General features: G+C 38.9%; 1 protein-coding gene across 5 annotated transcripts; it reads right to left on the reverse strand.

Moving 5' to 3' along the window:
* Positions 1–38: 38 nt before the first annotated feature.
* Positions 39–18,627, reverse strand: IKZF5 (IKAROS family zinc finger 5). 5 transcript variants are annotated; one of them, XM_015148315.3, is made up of 5 exons: positions 18,526–18,627; positions 16,860–17,010; positions 7,721–7,886; positions 5,247–5,429; positions 39–3,965 (listed from the first exon to the last, which is right to left on the reverse strand). In XM_015148315.3, the coding sequence occupies exons 3-5, from the start codon at positions 7,851–7,853 to the stop codon at positions 3,022–3,024; spliced, it is 1,260 nt and encodes a 419-aa protein (XP_015003801.1). In that variant the 5' UTR covers positions 7,854–7,886; positions 16,860–17,010; positions 18,526–18,627; the 3' UTR covers positions 39–3,021.
* Between the last annotated feature and the right edge of the window lie 99 nt (positions 18,628–18,726).

The raw sequence follows: 18,726 nt of genomic DNA on the forward strand, positions 1-18,726 counted from the left end.
CTAATTTGATCTTATTTTCCAAAAAAGAAAAATCAAGGTCATTAGAAAGTCTTATTTTTTATTTATTACAAAAGCAAAGCTTCATTCACAATATGAACTGCATACTAGATATAGTTATTTCCGCATTAAACTGCTTTCCAGAATCCCTAAACAATATAGTGTATTTTACAACCATAATGCAAGTTATGTTTTGCATACAAAATATGTTCTTTACATCAAAGCACATGTTAACAAAAACAAGTTCTAGAAAGCATGTATCCTCTAAGACTAATGAAAACGTTTTTAGCAGGGAATTTTAACAAAAATTAACATTCATTTGATAAATATTTTGTAGAACTTGAAATGAGGATTTTATCTCTGAGTTATTTTTTGTAGTATTCCCCTTGTTCAGTTTTTGCAGAAGAATGGCAAACACTTATTTCTAAAATGAAATAGCCCTGGAAACACCCAGCGTAATTTTTTCGAAGTAAAAGTCTAGCCTTAACTTGAATTTCAAGAAGTTGTAGCTACATACTACACTAGTAAAATCTGAAATAAAATTATTCCCAGTTAATCTCTTCACAGTTTCTTAAAAAAATATTAGTGGAGATAAATTATCTACCAACTTTAAAAATCTAAACATATGTTCACTGAACAAAAATAAATTTAGTTTCAGAACATTGCCTGTTAACGGCAAAGTACTATAAATAGTGCATGTTAAACTCTTCCCAGCAACTCATTTCTATAAAATATTTGATTAAAAATAAAATGAGAGAAACATTCAATACAGAGGGGAAGACATGAACAGCTTTCCAAATACAGAATTTAACTCACAGGAAATTTAAATAAAATCTAAATATTTTTAAAAATACAATACCAAAAAAGCCTCTAAGGTAGATTTGCCTCAAAAATTTTAGTGCATTTAGAATAACTGTAGCTTCTAAGCATCAACACCTTTGGGATATCAACTGTGCTTTTTAAGTCATAGCAAAATTATAATTTTACATTCTAGTATGTAATTATGAGAAAAATCTTTTCCATGTTTAAATTAAAATGCACCTTCACAACATCCATGTTCAGTTGTTAGAAAAAAATGCATTTGACTGAGAATATAGAGTTAATAAGCTGGTTTTAACAAGGGAGTTCTTTCTCTTTGTTTCATGAAAATTTTCATTTTCTGTTTTGGGGTACTGCTTTTATCTGAGGAATAAAATGGGAAAAAATCACCACAAAAGCTTCCAAATGACAACCTGTTTCTTTCTGGCAACTGATAAATACTAAAGCCAAGTTATACACTTGGAAACTACCGCAGTAAAAAGGGATCTGAGCAGGCAGTGATTTAAGCAACAATGTAACAGAATTGTAGAATTTTAAAGTACAAGATTTGACAAAGATTCCAGTTTGGAGAAACTGTCCTTGATGCTGCTCTTTAAACAATGCAGTAGCTTAGACTGGATGCTAAACTGCAAGAACTCATTACAGTGGCTTTTTAGCATCTGAAAGGGAAGGCAGAAGATCCATTAACTTGGCACCTGGGGTTTTTGTGGGTACATGCCACCAATATTTCCCTTTCATTTACTATTAGAGGTCTTTTTTGGTTAATAGGTGCTTAATATTCTCTTTAAGATGCCAATTAGAAGCACATTCAACATATGAACAAAATTAAAAATAGAATTTTTGCAAAGTACACAGAAAAGAAACCAAGTTAGTAACAATATATTTTATTGTTTGACCAAGCTCTCTTCAGAGTATGAGTTATTACACAATATAAAAAACAATAGCCTCCTATTCAAAATGAATTACTCTATATTTATTAAGTCTTATTTTTATAAACAAATTAAATGTCATATTTATATGCATTTTATAGTCATTTCCACACCTTTTTATCCTTTCTCACTAAAGCGATGATTTAGTTTCTACATAGTTTCGTCACTCTACATGAAGACTGGTAAAACTGCAAATAAAAATTACAATTTGAATTCACAGAAAATATTTTAAACAGCTAATTCTGAAGAGGAGACAATCCATTTTGGACATGTTCTCATTTTTGTAAATATGACTTCACTATCACATTTTCTCATGTGTTTCTATACCCACCTTTTCTTGGAAATTATGGGCAATAAATGGATAGAAGGAAAGGAAAAGGAATCTTGAGAAATTTGTTTGGAGGCTGCATTTTAATTTTAAGGAGGACTTCACTTTACCTCTTTGGTCATCAACGGAATAGGAAGAATAAGAGATTCTCATTACAGTTACCCACCTCACCTAACAGTAATGATATCAGAATGAAGGATTTAAATGAAAGTCAAACTGAGAGGGGAAAAAGGCATCTAGCACTCTAGTGTATTTACCTGTGAAAATAAAAATCCAGTGGAAAACTGACGTGTGTTTAGACATTGAATAAACAAGTCATTTTAAATATTAAAAGAGTTTTCAATTTCAAGTCTTAACTGTTTTACATTTCCCCTTGTGGAAAAAAGAAAAATTTGCTAAACCGAAATAGCTTTACTATTATCAGTTGAAATGAAACTACCGATTCAACTTAAGAAATGTGAACTAAATGGTATTTCAATTAACAGCAATTTTTAAGGCAATTTCTGTACTAAACACTGAAATGAGTAGTAATAAATTCCGTTAAAGAAAGTAATTTATTCTACCATTTTGAAATATGGTATAAATAACATCCAGTTCAATGTATACTGAAACATCAAAAGTATGGATAAGCCTTTTGAAGTTTTTATGGACCATAAATGTGAGAAATTCAAATGAACATCTTGTAAGATTATGACTGCACTCCAATTATCCAATGTCGAAAGGAAAAGAAGAGACACCAATGTGTCTAACTGTTCTAATATATAAATGACCCTGACCAGATTTTTATGAAAAAAAGGGAAAATTTTATTCCACTGTCAAATTTATATTCTATAAATATAATGTATAAGCCTTGAATTAGCAGACACTTTATTAGGGATGACCAAAACAAAGAACAAAAAAAACCAAACCATAAAACAGCAAAACTAAGTAAAATATGACTATTTTCAATCAATGTTGGTTATGTTGCCCTCTTGCAAAATGACAGGCAAAATCATACTTGTTTTTACATTTGCATCCACATATATTACACTGAAAAGGATTTTCATACCCATGACATCCCATATGAATAGTGTAAAGGATGTTGTCTGCAAAGTACATATCACAGTGCTGGCAGTGGTGCAGAAGCTGAGGGTCCTGGACCGGCAGGGCTGGGGCTGGGGTGCTTGGCTGGCTGTTTCCTATGCTGGGAGTGCTCGTGTGGGCACTTGGCTCACTGCTTGGACCTGCCACTGGACTATAGTTCCTTTGACTATGGGATGGCCGAGGTTCTGGGCTTGTGGGAGAGGAGCTCTGAGGAATACTTGCTGATACCGCAGAAACTACTGCTTGGGTGGAGGGCTGCTGAATCATGAAAGGCTTTTCATCAGGGCAGGGAACTACATCAGGGGATGCAGGGTTTTGATTTTCAGGTGGCAAACTGGACAACTGCCCTGCTAGAGTAGAGAGCTGATTCAAAGGGTTATCAACCATGAGTTCCTGGGGGTCCCTTGGAAGGCCACCAGTTGGTGTGGTTTTTGCCATACTTTCATAGGAGTCAGTCTGGATATTTGGGATTTCGTGGGTAAAATCGTTAAGGTAGTCTGGTTTCTGAACCACCATGGAAGGTGGACTTAAGTTGATTAGTGCTCTTCTGCTATAGCCCAGATTGCTTGTTTTCTTCTGTAAAACCCCCCACATTTTCTTGCTGCTTAAGGAAGACCTAGTACCTTTAATTGGTACCATTTTATGCTTGCGCCTTCGGTGATGGGACAAGTTACTTCGATCACTGCAGCGGAAGGAACATAATTCGCATTTGTATGGTTTTTCTCCAGTATGGGAACGCATATGGGCTTCCAGATGACGCTCATAAGCAGATGCAAATGGACAAAGATGACATCGATGAGGTTTTTCACCTGTTTCAAAAGAAAAATGATGGAGAGACTACAAGAGTAGTTCATTTACGGAAAGTTTGCTTGTCCATTCATTGGACAACTGGAAATTGATCAAAAAGAAAAATGCTTTCAGAAAGTCATATTTGCATAGCATATGAGATTGTTAAAATTTCTAAACAAACCCACAAACTGAAATAAAACTTAAGAACTCATCAGCAACAACTTGAGATATGCATTGATGTTGTATCAATACAGTATAAAAACTGTTATGGCTTCAAATGCATTTAGAGAGAAGATACAGCACAACTGAAATATTTCTAGTAATAGTCTTACATAATGAGTTTATCAAAAGTATGTCTGAGTTATATGTTCATGTATACATTTATATACAAACACTCATAGTCACACACATACACACATATGCATACCCTTTCCTCACAGAAAAAAAAAAATACAAAAAAAGGTTTTTTTAAAAGTCCTTATATGAAATAGAAAGCTCAGAATTGAAATGGGCTTGCTAGTCTGAGTTATGCAAAGCATCCCTTCAAAATTGCTAGTGCTTCTCCTCCACCTTCCTACTCTTCAGCTGCCAGAAGGAATAATTATAGTTAATGTTGTTAACTGAAGACTGCCCAATTATGTGAAATAAACATTTGGAATATGAGATGTAGAGTCATTCATCTAATAAGTATGTGTCACATGCCCTCCTAGGTTCTGGTGGTACAAAGATGGTCTTGTCACAATCCCTGTCCTCAAGAGGCTCTCAGGCCACGATGATGTGATGAATGAGCACAGGATGCATGAAGCACACAGGAAGGACGTCTGACCTGGTCTTGGGCAGGGGCAGATGTAGTTGGGAAAGTTTCTCAGAAGGGACAGCTAAAGTGAGATCTGGGATTAGCAGTACCATCTGCAACTGTATGCTTTCTGAAACTTTTCCCCCTTTCGGCAACTGGGCAACTGAAATGTAATAGGATAAAGATTAAAACATTTTATCACATCGCAGTGCTTTAGCATTATTCCTTCCCAATCTGAGAGGCAGATAGATGTTGAGAGATTATTTGTATCAAGAGGGAAACATGGCTAAGGAAGGAGAGGATCTACAAAGGGCTTCACTTCTGACCTGTTTGTATGTTGTTATGTTGTTGCTTTGTAAAAATGGAGTAACTTTCCCATTTATTCGAACTTTACGTAAACCTTCATTTTTGAATATTAAAACTATTTCTATGACAAACCAACCTGCCCCCCTTGGCCCCTCTCCTACCCTCACAGAAATGCTTTTTCCAGCTGTCTTTCCATTACCTGTGTGGATTCTGATGTGTTCAATAAGCCGGGCTGTTCCTTTGCTGGCATAGTTGCAGTACCGACACTTGAGCTTCCCATCAAAGGTCCTTTCAAACCCGTCTACTAACATTCCTGAGTTTTCATCCAGGGAAACTTCAACAGATGGGTGATCAAGTCCATTTTGATCACCATCTGTTCCAGCTATAAACAAAGTACAGCAAAAGAAATTATGCATCTCAGAATCAACTCAATTTAGCATTTCAGTTTTAAGTGGCTGAAAAATCTTATAAATTGACAGTTCACTTCCCACAAAAGTTAAATCCATTTTATAACAGACTTTCTGAACTGAGGCTAATTTTATACAAAAACAGTAATACATTCTGTTATTATATTCTGAGAACCTTTGGGGGATCTCAAATTATTTACACAAGGCCAGTGCGGTGGCTCATACCTGTAATCCCAGAACTTTGGGAGGCAGAGGTGGGGGGATAGCTTGAGGCCAGGAGTTACAGACCAGCCTAGCCAACATGGCAAAACCCTGTCTCTACTTAAAAGAAAAAAAAAAAAATTAGCTGGGCATGGCGGTGCGCACCTGCAGTCCCAGCTACTCAGGAGGCTGAGACATGAGAATCGCTGGAATCCAGGAGGCAGAGGTTGCAGTGAACCAAGATTGCGCCACTGTACTCCAGTCTGGGCGACAGAGCAAGACTCTGTCTCAAAAAAAAGAAAACAAAATTACTTACACACACATTGTACTGGTCCTTAACATGTTTTTGAAGAGAACAGGTGAGGAGGAAGGGGAATAAAGAGATTCACTGGAGAGTGATGACACAGTTACACACAGGTGTTTAGCACCCTGGCTATTTCTACAACTGTAACTGGCAAAGAATCTCCAAAACCCTAACTCTATTTTAGTCTGAAGCGGTGAATAAGTTTACCACATCTCACTGTTTATACGAGCATTCTAGATCTCCATTCCATCTAGGATCTTAAAATTCTAATTAAGCACATAAAGGAAACTACCGTCCCTGATACCTCTGAAGGTTAGGGTTTTAAGAATCCCAGAGATAAAAGATGTTTGGCTGTTTGCTTTCAAGGTAATCTGACCACTTTTTTGTAGAAAGAAACTGAAGAGACCTGGTGCTCACAATCAGGAAAATCAGCAAATGGCTGGGACTACAACCCTGGTCTCTTGAATCCTGTCTGGAAGTCTGGGTGTTGGGAAGGAAATTTCCATTCCTACAGCTTCACAGGAAAAGGTCTACTACATCTCAGGAGGTAACAGTGCTGGCATGCACAGTTCAAGCCCCCTGCTTCACTGGTTCCTCACTCCTCACTAGGAGAAGTAATTCTGCTGGTTGAGACAAGACCAATATACAAGAGGGCAACACTGCATTAGAGGGACAAGGCTCAGTGTCTTCCTCTCTCCCACTGCTTTCCCAAGCCAGTCACTATCACATTTTAATGTGTATATGAATTACTTGGGGGATCTTATGAAAACACAGATTATAATTCAGTAGATCTGGGGTGGTGTCTGGTGTTTGGTATTTCTAACAAGCTCCCAGGTGATGCCTGGTCCCTGCTGCCAGTCCCTGGATTATAAGGCCCTACCCAGACTATCTAGGTCAGGCGGTCAGCAAACTTTTTCTATAGGCATGAGATAGTAAATATTTCAGGCTTTGTGGGCCATATGGTCTCTAACACAACTACTCAACTCTGCTGTTTTAGCACAACAAACAAAAAAAGCTATAGAAAATATGTAAACAAATAAGCATATCTGTGTTCCAATTAAATTTTATGTGTACTCAAGTTTGAAATTCACAGAATTTTAATATATCATTACATTATTCTTCTTTTGACACTTTTAAAACCATCTTTAAAAGTAAAAACCATTCTCAGTTTGCAGGCCTTACAAAAACAGCAGTCCAGATGGGGGCCCACAGGCTATAGTTTGCTGATCTCCGAGCTAGGTTAGGAATAAATTCCAGTTTTTTGTGGCAAGCAAATTAGACAAAATTTACCTCTAGCAAGCTCAAGGAGGTTACCACTTTCTCTATTTTCGTTTTCTCTTCTTGGATAGGTAAATATGGTCAGCTCTTTCTTCATTTTAAGAGAGAAGAAACTGAAACCCCTATTTTGGTCTCAGGTTGAATCCAGATTTCCTGATGGCCTAATCGTTTGTATAGTGAAGCTGATGTTCCAGTCCCCTTTGGGTTCCTTGTGTCTAATGCTAGCTCATAAAAACTGCAGGACAGGAAGGGTATTTGGAGCCCCTAACCTTCCAACAAGGCCATAATGCATCTCCAGACCATGTTAAGCACTCTCCAGCAGAAGTCTGATATGTTTTAAAAAGGGGGGGAAATGCCCTGTATCTTTCTAGAAAAAAACAGAATGATTCACATTAATGCGCAGTGGCCTTCACAGTAACAGCTACACACAATCATAGTAGTGTATAAAAAGTGAATTATTTAGTAGTATTAAAATGAGTCTACCTCCCTGAAGAGCCTCTGCTTCTTTGTCCCCACTAACTGATCCAGAAATCATGTTCACATGATGGGTCTGCTGAGTCAGGTATTCCTGAAAATCTTTCACGAAGTCCAAAGGCTCTGGTTTTTTTTCACCCATCTTTGCTTTTTTAACGTTTACAGTCTGTTATACCTAGAAAACAAAACTGAAATAATTTTACACTATTTAGGGAGATCTAGTACATAGTAAACAAATGACAAAGACTATTTTGTGCAAGACACTATACAAAGCAAGAGAAAACACAGTGCCTGCCTTTTAGTATCTTATAATCTTCCTGGTGAACTAAAGAAGACATACACAAAATGGCAAAAAATCAATATATTTAATAATTAAATATAAATAGGGATTCAAACAGTCATAGAGGATGGGAAGAAATTTCAAAGGCAGAAAAAAAAAAAAAACAAGTTCAGATTAGATTAAAGAAATAAGAACACAAGCAGAAATCATCGATGAAGAAGACAATAAAGAAACCAAGCAGGCCAGAGACCAACATAGGGAGAACTTGTCCCTACAAAAAAAAAAAATGTTTTTAATTAGCTGGGTGTGGTGGCACATGCCGACGGTTCCAGCTTCAAAGGAAAAGTCTACTCCATCTCAGGAGGCTAACAGTGCTGACACGCACAATTCAAGCCCCCTGCTTCACCGGTTCCTCACTCCTCACTAGAAGTGAGGAGGCTGAGGTAGGAGAATTGCTTGGGTCTGAGTGGTCGAGGCTGCCGTGAGCCGTGATCGCACCACTGGACTCCATCCTGGTGGACAGAATGAGACCATTTTCTGGATGATGGACATGTTGCTTATCTGTGCTATTCCTATGCAGTTGCTACTAGCCACATATAGCTACTGAGGCACTTGAAATTTGGCTAATACAAATGACCTGAGTTTTTAATTTTATTAATTTAAACAGAAATAGCTGCATGCTGCTAGTGACTACCAGCAAAGGCTCTCAGACATAGTGTTCACATGAATGAGTAGTCTGCAAATAAGTGGTCTAGAACTAGGGGTTGCAGAGTTTTTATGAAGGGCCAGATAGTAAATATTTTAGGCTTTGCAAGCCATGCTCATCTTTGCTGCAATTACTCAACTGTCACTGTAAGCAGCCACGGACAACAGACAGCCACAGACAATATGTAAACAAATGGGTGGGGCTATGTTCCGATTAGGCTTTATAAAAACAGGCATTGAGCCAGATTTCACCTACAGGTCTTAGCTTCCCAACCCCCGCTCTAGAAATATCCAAATCACCACTTCTACTACCTATTGTCCTATCCACTCCAAGACTAGGAAAAAAAAGAAAAAGAAAAAGAAAATCCCTGACGCTAGTGTAGAAAGGGAAAGTCTCTTGTGGGTTCTGCAATCACAAGCTGGTCTTCACCAGGTTTATGGCCCAAATTCACCAATAAAATAGCCAAAAAGTTTTCTAGTAAGAATAAGATGAGGAAGCCTAGCACCTGGGAGACAAAAAGTCTTTTCTTCCAGTAAAAACAATTTTTATGCAAATAAGTACAATTCTCTGGTAAATATACCTTATGATAAAATATTCTTTTTCTAAACTCAAACTATGTAACGAATAATTTTCCATCTAAAAAAGCTTCCGTCTTTAGGAGCCAGTGGTAGGCATCAAAAAATTACTCACTTTCAACACATATGCTTAACTTTTTCTTGAAGTCTCATACATATACAGAAAAGTACATAAATTATAAGAGCAGAACTCAATTAATTGTCACAAAATTAACACATTCATAAAATCGGCAACACAATCAAGAAACAGAAGGCTGCCGGCATCCCAGTAGCCCCCTCGTGTACCCTTCCAAAGCTAGGACCCTCTGCCCTGACAAGGGTTACAGCCATCCTGACTTCTGACTCTGTAGATTAGTTTTGTCTGTTCTTCAACTTTATGTAAATGGCATCACACACTATGAACCTTTGTCTGATTTCTGTCACTCAACATTATAATTGTAAGATTCATCCATACTGCTGCATGCAACTGAAGTTTGCTCAGATTTACTGCTGGAGTCTGTTGTACGACCGTGCCACAACTAATTGATCTCTCATACTGTTTTTAGATCATCTGGGTAATTTCCAGTAATTGGCTGCTGTGAATAAAGTTTCCATGAACATATTACTACACGTTTTTTGATTACATACATATTTCTGTTCATTGTATAGGAGTGAAACTGCTGGATCAAAGGCATGCATATATTCAGTTTTAGATAATGCCAAATAGGTTTTCAAAGTGATTATAGCAATTTACACTCCCACTAGCAGTAAACAAGAGTTCTGCTGCTCCCCATCCTTGACAACACTTGGGCATTTTTTGCCTTTTTCATTTTAGCCGTTCTGGTGGGTGGGTGGTGGTATCACATTAGTTTTAATTTAGATTCCTTGATGGCTAATGAAGATGTAAACTTTTTAATATATGCTAATTAACCACTTAGATACCCTCTGTTGTATAATGTCTGCTCATATCTTTTGCTTATTTTTCTATTGTGTTGTCTTTTTCTAATATGGAAGAACGCTTTATGAGTCCTTTATTAGGATATGTGCATCTTATTTATTAGGATATGTGCATCTTAAGTATCTTCTCCCACTGTGGTTGCCTTTTCATTTTCTTTCCTTTTTTTTTTTTTTTTGAGACGGAGTCTGGCTCTGTTGCCCATGCTGGAGTGCAGTGGCGCGATCTCTGCTCACTGCAAGCTCCGCCTCCCAGGTTCACACCATTCTCCTGCCTCACCCTCCCAAGTGGTTGGGACTACAGGCGCCCGCCACCATGCCAGGCTGATTTTTTTGTATTTTTAGTAGAGACGGGGTTTCAGTGTGTTAGCCAGGAGAGTGTTGATCTCCTGACCTCGTGATCCGCCCGCCTCAGCCTCCTGAAGTGCTGGGATTACAGACGTGAGCCACCGCGCCCAGCCTTCACTTTCTTAATGGTAATTTTTGATGAACAGAAGCTCTTAATACAGTACAATTTACCCATTTTTATCTTTTACATTCAGAGTTGTTTGTGTCCTAATTAATAAATCCTTGCCTACATCTTACTTGAAGATGTTCTCCTATACCTCCTTCTAAATGCTTTTTATTTTACCTTTCATATTTTTATCTGGACTTGAGTTTTGTGTATGGTGGGAGGTAAGAGTCAAAGCATACTTTTTTCCAAAGAGATATCCAACTGTCCCAGCAATGTGTACCTACCAGATCGGCCTTTCTCTACTAAGCTCCAATGTCTCCTTTTTAAATCAAATGGTTATATGTATGTGGCTCTGCTTCTGGATTCTCTATTCTGTTCCACTAGCCTATCTGTCCTTGCAGCCATACCAGATAGTCTTAATAATAAGTCTTGCTATCACAGTAATTTAAGTCCCCCAGCTTTGTTTTTCTTCTTCAAGAATAGACTGTTACTGGTCCTTTTCAGCATGTTTTTAAACCGTGGAACTGTAGGGTTGAGGAATGAGGGGTTCCACAAAAGCAGATTTTCCAATTTACAAAAATATGACCAACTTTTTAAGAATCAAAACTACTCTGACTTAACTAGAAATCTACTGGAAATAGACCAAGATTTGACATACCACTAATATGGATTATTGTACTTTACAACCACTCAGTAACACAGGGCTGTTTTTGTTTTCCCTGTTTTCTGGCTTCAGACTGATAAATCTTATTTTCATACCTCTTGTCTTCTTCTCTCTTCACATTTAGTCTGTTCTTTATTCCAAACAAATTTAGCCAAATGAGGACTTACGGGTAACTGAATTCTCACTTTTCTTAATTCAATACTTGTGAATCGTTCCTTTCTTCCCTTTTTAGAAGCTATGGTAGCTCCAGGAGCTTTTAAAAATTATCAGTGGCCGGGCACGGTGACTCACGCCTGTAATCCCAGCACTTTGGGAGGCCGAGGCGGGTGGATCACAAGGTCAAGAGACCAAGACCATCCTGGCCAACATGGTGAAACCCCATCTATACTAAAAATACCAAAATAATTAGCCGGGCATAGTGGCGGGCGCCTGTATTCCCTGCTTCTCAGGAGGCTGAGGTAGGAGAATCGCTTGAACCCAGGAGGCAGAGGTTGCGGTAAGCTGAGATCGCACCACTGCACTCCAGCCTGGCGACAGAGCAAGACTCTGTCAAAAAAAAAAAAAAAGAAAAAATTATTACTGCCAGGCACGGTGGCTCATGCCTATAATCCCAGCATAATCCCAGCACTTTGGGAGGCCGAGGCGGGCAGATCAGAGGGTCAAGAGTTCGAGACCAGCCTGGCCAGCATGGTGAAACCCCGTCTCTATTAAAACTACAAAAAAATTAGCCAGACACAGTGGCAGGCACCTGAAATCCCAGCTACTTGGGAGGTTGAGGCAGGAGAACTGTTTGAACCCAGGAGGCGGAGGCTGCAGTGAGCTGAGATTGTGCCACTGCACTCCAGCCTGGGAGACAGAGCGCGACTCCGTCTCAAAAAAAAAAAAATTACTACCCCTTTTCAGGTAGAAAAGCCTATTTTTTAGAAAACTGTCTAGAAAGTTGAGGCTACTGAAAGTTTATCCTCTGGACAAATAGAATATAGACAACTCTCTATATCCAAAGGTTCTGTTATCTGTTGATTCAACCAACTGCAAAACAAAATTATTTGGAAAAACTGGATGGTTGCATCTATAGTGAACATGTACAGACTTTTTTTTTTTCTCTTTTTTTTTTTTTTTTTTGAGATGGAGTTTCGTTCTTATTGCCCAGGCTGGAGTGCAATGGCGCGATCTCGGCTCACCGCAACCTCTGCCTCCCAGGTTCAAGCAATTCTCCTGCCTCAGCCTCCAGAGTAGCTGGGATTACAGGTGCCCACTACCACACGTGGCTGATTTTTTGTATTTTTAGTAGAGACAGGGTTTCACCAGACTTTTGGGGGGGTCATAATTCCCTAAACAATACAGTATAACTATTTACATAGCATTTACACTGTATTAGGTATTTTAAATAATCTAGAGCTTCAAGTACACAAAAGGATGAGACTGTGAGTTATATGCAAATACTAAGCCATTTTATATAAAGAACTGGAGCACCCATAAATTTGTTATCTACAGGGGTCCTGGAACTAGTACCTACTGGATACGGAGGTAGAACCATATTTTGGTATTAGGTCAAACTCACTAGCTTTAAGACTGAACAGGGAGTGACCTCTCTCAGCCTTAGTTTCCTATTTCGTAAAATGGAATCATAATCCAACTTGCAGTACTATCTTAAGTTTTATAGGTAAGTATACATAAAGTATATTGTGACATGTATTGCATATGGTAGGCTATCAGAAAATGGTAGCCATTTTTCTAATAATTATTTTTGTAGCAAAAAAACAAAATGGTTATAACTTGGATTTTAAAATTCTCACCACCCCTGATTCAGTTATTCGCCTTTTTCCATCGGTTCATCAGTGTGGTTGGAGAATATACTGAACATCTATTTGTTTCTTAGTTACAATGAAACAAAGATGTTCCACCTTAGTCTCAAGTAATGCCAATTTGCAATTTTTCAGATCACTTTGCAATTTCTCAAACTCATCTCTGCTTATTTTACTTATAGGCCACCTCTTTAAATCACTTGCTTTAGTCTGGCTCAATTTTCTGAATCTTAAGGATTATTGTTGGCTTTTGAACACATTTGTTTCAGTTGTTTTCTTCCCCATCTTATCACGTTTATTTGAACTAGTTCTCAGTTTCTTTATCATTGTGTTACTATTTGTTTTGTGACTACAGTTGATTGTGCTGATTATCTGTCCTTTAAGTTTGCTCTTGGTGGGAAAATGTAAGCTAGTCAGCTCCAATGAAAAAGACTATCAAGAATAAGATCTGGGAAAATACTTTTTTAACTTGTAAAAGCTGTGTAGCCCTATAGATTGTCTGTGTTCTAATTATAAAAGCTGTAATTAAGAAAGAAATCCCAGTATTTACATTGTAACTTAGCATCACTTCTTGCCAATCAGTTCACATGAAAACTAATACATTTCCCCTGGAAAATGTCTGAATGTACTTTGACAGGCTTCTGGAAGCAAGATAATCCTTACCAAATCTTGATTAGAAAGCATAACATTGCTACAGTACAACATGTGACAGTGCAGTAAAAACACACAAGACTGCCAGAAAGCCAGCAGAAGAAAATGATATTTTTATACATGCATCTCAAGTTTAAGAACACAAATGAGCCTAATTACAGAGGACGGCTGGCATATTTTGACAGTCTTGGCTATTATCACATTGTCACATTATAAACTTCACTGTGTTCCCTGCCATAAATTGTGTGCCGCTTTTCAACCAAAATGCATGATAAACTTAAAAAAAAAAAAAGAATGACTCTGAAATGAGAAGATAACATTGTAACATTGCAAACATGAAGAAAAACTCTTCTTAAAGTAGAATTTTAAATATATTAGTATGCTTTATAACCTTAAATGTCCTGTCATGATTTAAAAATTAAGTGTCATTTCATCCCTAAGCATTTTTGTGCCCACTTGACCTGTATGGCCTCTATCCCATATATCCATATACACAGGGTATGACAGGTGCTCACAAAGCCCCAGTCTATAGTAGACCATATACACAGGGTATGACAGGTGATCACAAAGCCCCAGTCTATAGTAGACCATATATACAGGGTATGACAGTTGCTCGCAAAGCCCCAGTCTATAGTAGACCATATACACAGGGTATGACAGGTGCTCACAAAGCCCGAGTCTACGGTAGACAATATACACAGGGTATGACAGGTGCTCGCAAAGCCCCAGTCTATAGTAGACCATATAGACAGGGTATGACGGGTGCTCGCAAAGCCCAAGTCTATAGCAGACCATATACACAGGGTATGACAGGTGCTCGCAAATCCCCAGTCTACAGTAGACCATATACACAGGGTATGACAGGTGCTCGCGAAGCCCAAGTCTATAGCAGACCATATAGACAGGGTATGACAGGTGCTCGCAAAGCCCAGAGTCTACAGCAGAGACACATATGAATGAAAGGTGCCTAAAGCGAAGTAGAGTCTTGGGCTCAAAACTCAGCTTTCTACATCTCAAGTCAGTATTTCTAAGCACAATAAATTGAAAAATAGTAATAATTCTGAAACTAGGCTGGACATGGTGGCTCATGCCTATAATCCCAGCACTTTCAGAAGCTAAGGTGGGAGGACTGCCTGAGCTCAGGAGTTCAAGACCAGTCCAGGCAACAGAGCGAGACCTCATCTCTACTTTTTAAAAAGAAAAAAAAAAAAAAATTCTGCAACTACAAAAGACTTCCTCTTATAGAAAGAAAATAAAGGTTTTCTATCCGAGTCATTTTCCTGTCTTTAATGTAATTATCATCAGTCTCAGGTCTCAAAGTTTAATCTAGGAATTCCACAAATTAACTGATACCCAGAGATGCCTCTAAGGCATTGATAAATTTTAAAACCTTTGCAAACATAATAAAATATACTTTAGAAAATCCACAAACTATAATTTTTTTAGTGGTATCTTTCCCATACGGGACATGAACTCAATACCTTGGAGTTAGCCAAAAACTTACTTACTTTACACAAAATGTCAATGTGTGATATCACGTCATCTAAACAAGAAATATACTTAAGTATTCTCCAGTATTATTATAGATGTGGGTGGTGTTATTACAACTCAGATGTACTCTTTCTGCTGGTATTGTCATGGACTGAATGTTTATGTCCCTAAAAGCTCATATGTTGAAATTCTAACCCCTAATTTGATGGTATCTGGAGTGGGGCCTTTGAGAGATAATAGGGTTATAAATGTGAAGTCCTCTAAATGGGATTAGTGCCTTGTGAAGAGATCCCAGAGATCTTGCTTCCTGTCTGCTCTTTGCCATGAGAGGATACAACCAGAAAGCAAGCCCTCCCCCAGATACCTGATCTCTTGGCACCTTGATATTAAGATTTCCCAGCCTCCAGAACTGTGAAAAATAAGTGTTTGTTTAAACCACCCAGTCTATGGTAATTCGTTATAGCAACCTGAACTAAGATATCTAATCATATCAACCAAAGAGAACAATATTCCCATACTTTATGATGATCGTTCCTTATGATACAGCAAAATTCTCAAGTCCTTCCTGTGATTATTCTGATTAAAATTACATTGAATTTAGTATGAAATTCCATGGGGTGTACGTGGATATCTATATAGAAACTGCCCAGGGTATACCTAAAGTATTATCATGCCAGTAGCGTCCCCCAAATTATTATTTAAGGCTCAAAATTAATGCTTTTAGAAAACAACCAGAAGCTACGCAAGCCAGTAGGGGAAAAAGAGGTGTATGATAATTAAGCTTTGATATCCCAAAGGACAGGAAAACCTCTACCTCAAGTAGATAATTTAAGCTAATCTCCGATCTTCCTTGGTTTCTGATAAAGGATTTATTTTGTATGAAGTCCTCTGATCTTTCTTCTTCAGTCTCATAAATGTAAAGCAGTTGACCAATGCAAGCATATATACATGCATACACACAATTATGTATGTGTATATATGTGCACTCCCCCCCCCACCTCTTAACCAGTAGCTAATAATTTAAAACACAGGCACTGAAATGCAAATTAGGAGGCATTCACAACTATGAAACAACCAGAGAAGAGGCTCTCTTGACCTATCTTCCTTCTATCTTTTTTATAAACTGTGGGAGAATTTTGAGACCATGATTAGGGAACAGCAGGATATGTTTCCTTCACCTAGCATTCATGAGAAGTCTTACTTCTCATGGGTAGCCATAAGGAAGAATACAGTATTAGCAACTAACTTACATAATAATGTATGGGTTAGGCAGGCCTATACACATAAAGTGATTACAGTTCAATAGATGTGTTTACTCTCCATAGCCTAATAATTATGGTCACTGAGATTTACTCTGCTATAGAACACATATAAACAGTCAACGCTGACAAATAAGGATTGGTTTCTATGGAGTAACATGGGCCTTCAAAAATAATTAGAACATAATTCCTGATTTCAGAACTGTCAAAAACTCTTGAAGGCAAAAAAGGAAATTATGAGGCTCTGAGAAATCAGAAATCAAAACATAAAAATAAAATATAAGTAAAACCATGCTGAAAGAAATCAGAAGAGAAATTATACAATCTAACCTTTTCACCCCAAATCAGTTCCTCCTTTTTCTTGCCACTCCAACATTGATGAAATGTAGAGTAATTGAAATTTACTCTGGAGATACAGCAAGCGACTCCAAAAGGCCATGGAGAGAGAATTTCAACTAAAATTGAAAAGCCATACAGAGGTCTGCATAAAAAACAAACAAAGAGCACACCATAAATCAAAACCTTTAAGATAAGAACGCAATTAGCATCTACAGGTTGAATGAGCTAATAACTTATGCCAATCTTATCATTACATTAGCTGAAAAGAAAACGAACTGACAGATAATCAAAGAACAAAGCAGTAGCTTCACTTCAGCAAAAACTCCATAGGATCACCAAAGAATAACTGGTGTGACTATCGTTTTCTCACTGGTGGATTCGTTTTTGGCAAGATTTTTAATGTCTAAATTTAAGTTAAACTTCAGTTTAACGAAATTAAAATTAACTTCATTTAGTCACAGTACACTTCTAAAACGGTCAAGCCTAGGACTGCTGAACAGCTATAGTTGCATAAAAACAATGCACTAGTCCTAAGTAGGGAAATGGGAAAGGGCTTTAAAAAAAAACAAAAAAAACATGCACATCCGATAAGAGCATATCTGAATCCCATCCTTTTTATCCTATCACAACACAAAACAGTTACGGTTTTCTGGGAAACATCCTAGACCGCTAGGGGAAAATAACACTAGACATTTCAATTCACTGTAACGAACTCTCATCAATAATAATAACCTCTAGCTGTTGTGACAACATGACATAAATAAAAATTAAATTGAATTTTTGAAATTGTTAGTTCCGACGTTTAAGTAGTTTTAAATAAGTTCTATTCTTTCAAAACTGAATTTCCTCATATCACATAATTTAAGACGCCTTTATTTCTTCTCCCGCTTGTCACATCTCTTTCGGGTTCTGAAGAGCACATCAGGGGGACTTGAAGTAGGCCACGTGGTTAGTGTTTGCTAGAACTCTTTTAGCTTCAGATCCAGTAATCGAGCATGCTAGGCTTGGCTACTCGCACTCCACACAGTTTATCCAGAGATCTAAACCCCGAATGAACCCGAATAGTTATTTGCTACAATGTCTTTCTCAAATCTCACATGTTCCTAAAATAAGGGTGCCCATGCAGTAGAGACGGATCCGGGCAGGATCATTAGATAAAATACGAAGGCTTTAAACGTCCTTCTCCCAACGAGCAGCCTGGGACCGGCGTCGGGGCGGCAGCCTCACCAGGATTCGGAGCGACATCCTCGCCAGGATTCGAAACACCTAGGAGACCCGCGCCCGCCTGACTCCCTTCGCCCCTGGGACCCCGTGAAGACGCAAACCTCCGGACGCCTCCCGCAGAACCACCTGTCAGAGCCAAGCAGCAGTCCCCACCTCGGAGCCTCCGACGTCCTGCTCGACGGCGCCGACAGCAGGAGACCCCGCTCCCTCAGGGTTCTCGTGGCCATAGGCGCCGCAGTCCACCGCACTCCGGCTAAGGAGGTCCCGGGCCATCACCTGCCCGCCTACCGACCACGCCCGACCCTCCGCTGAACTGAGTCTCTCGCCGGATCAACCGGCCCGCGGCGAACCCAGCTCTCGCCTCCGGCCGCTCCTTCTTATCCGCCCTGTCCCGCCGCGTCGCCGCCGTCCGAGCCGGCAGCCTGCTACTTACCTCCTGACAACTGCATCGAGTAAACCACACCGCCTTGTTCAACGCCTTCGCCGCCGCCGCCGTCTTCGTCACCGTCGCAGTCGCCGCCGCCATCTTTGTTGTGTCTCCGACTCCCTTCCCGCCCCCCTGCCTTGCTCAAGTCTCGCGTGAACAGGATGGAGGGCGAAAACGAGGAGGGGCCTGTTTGTCTCTCTCGGGGTT

The sequence above is a fragment of the Macaca mulatta genome, chromosome 9 (genome assembly GCF_049350105.2).
Source record: "Macaca mulatta isolate MMU2019108-1 chromosome 9, T2T-MMU8v2.0, whole genome shotgun sequence".
NCBI lineage: Eukaryota > Metazoa > Chordata > Mammalia > Primates > Cercopithecidae > Macaca > Macaca mulatta.

What these genes read in the sequence shown, in the direction of transcription:
- IKZF5 (XM_015148317.3), bottom strand. Translation starts at nt 7,853, where the DNA reads ATGGGTGAAAAAAAACCAGAGCCTTTGGACTTCGTGAAAGATTTTCAG. An exon ending in AGCAGAGGCTCTTCAGGGAG is followed by an intron (nt 5,430 to 7,720) that starts GTAGACTCATTT and finishes CTTTGTTTATAG; the next exon opens with CTGGAACAGATGGTGATCAA. An exon ending in ACACATCAGAATCCACACAG is followed by an intron (nt 3,966 to 5,246) that starts GTAATGGAAAGA and finishes CTTTTGAAACAG; the next exon opens with GTGAAAAACCTCATCGATGT.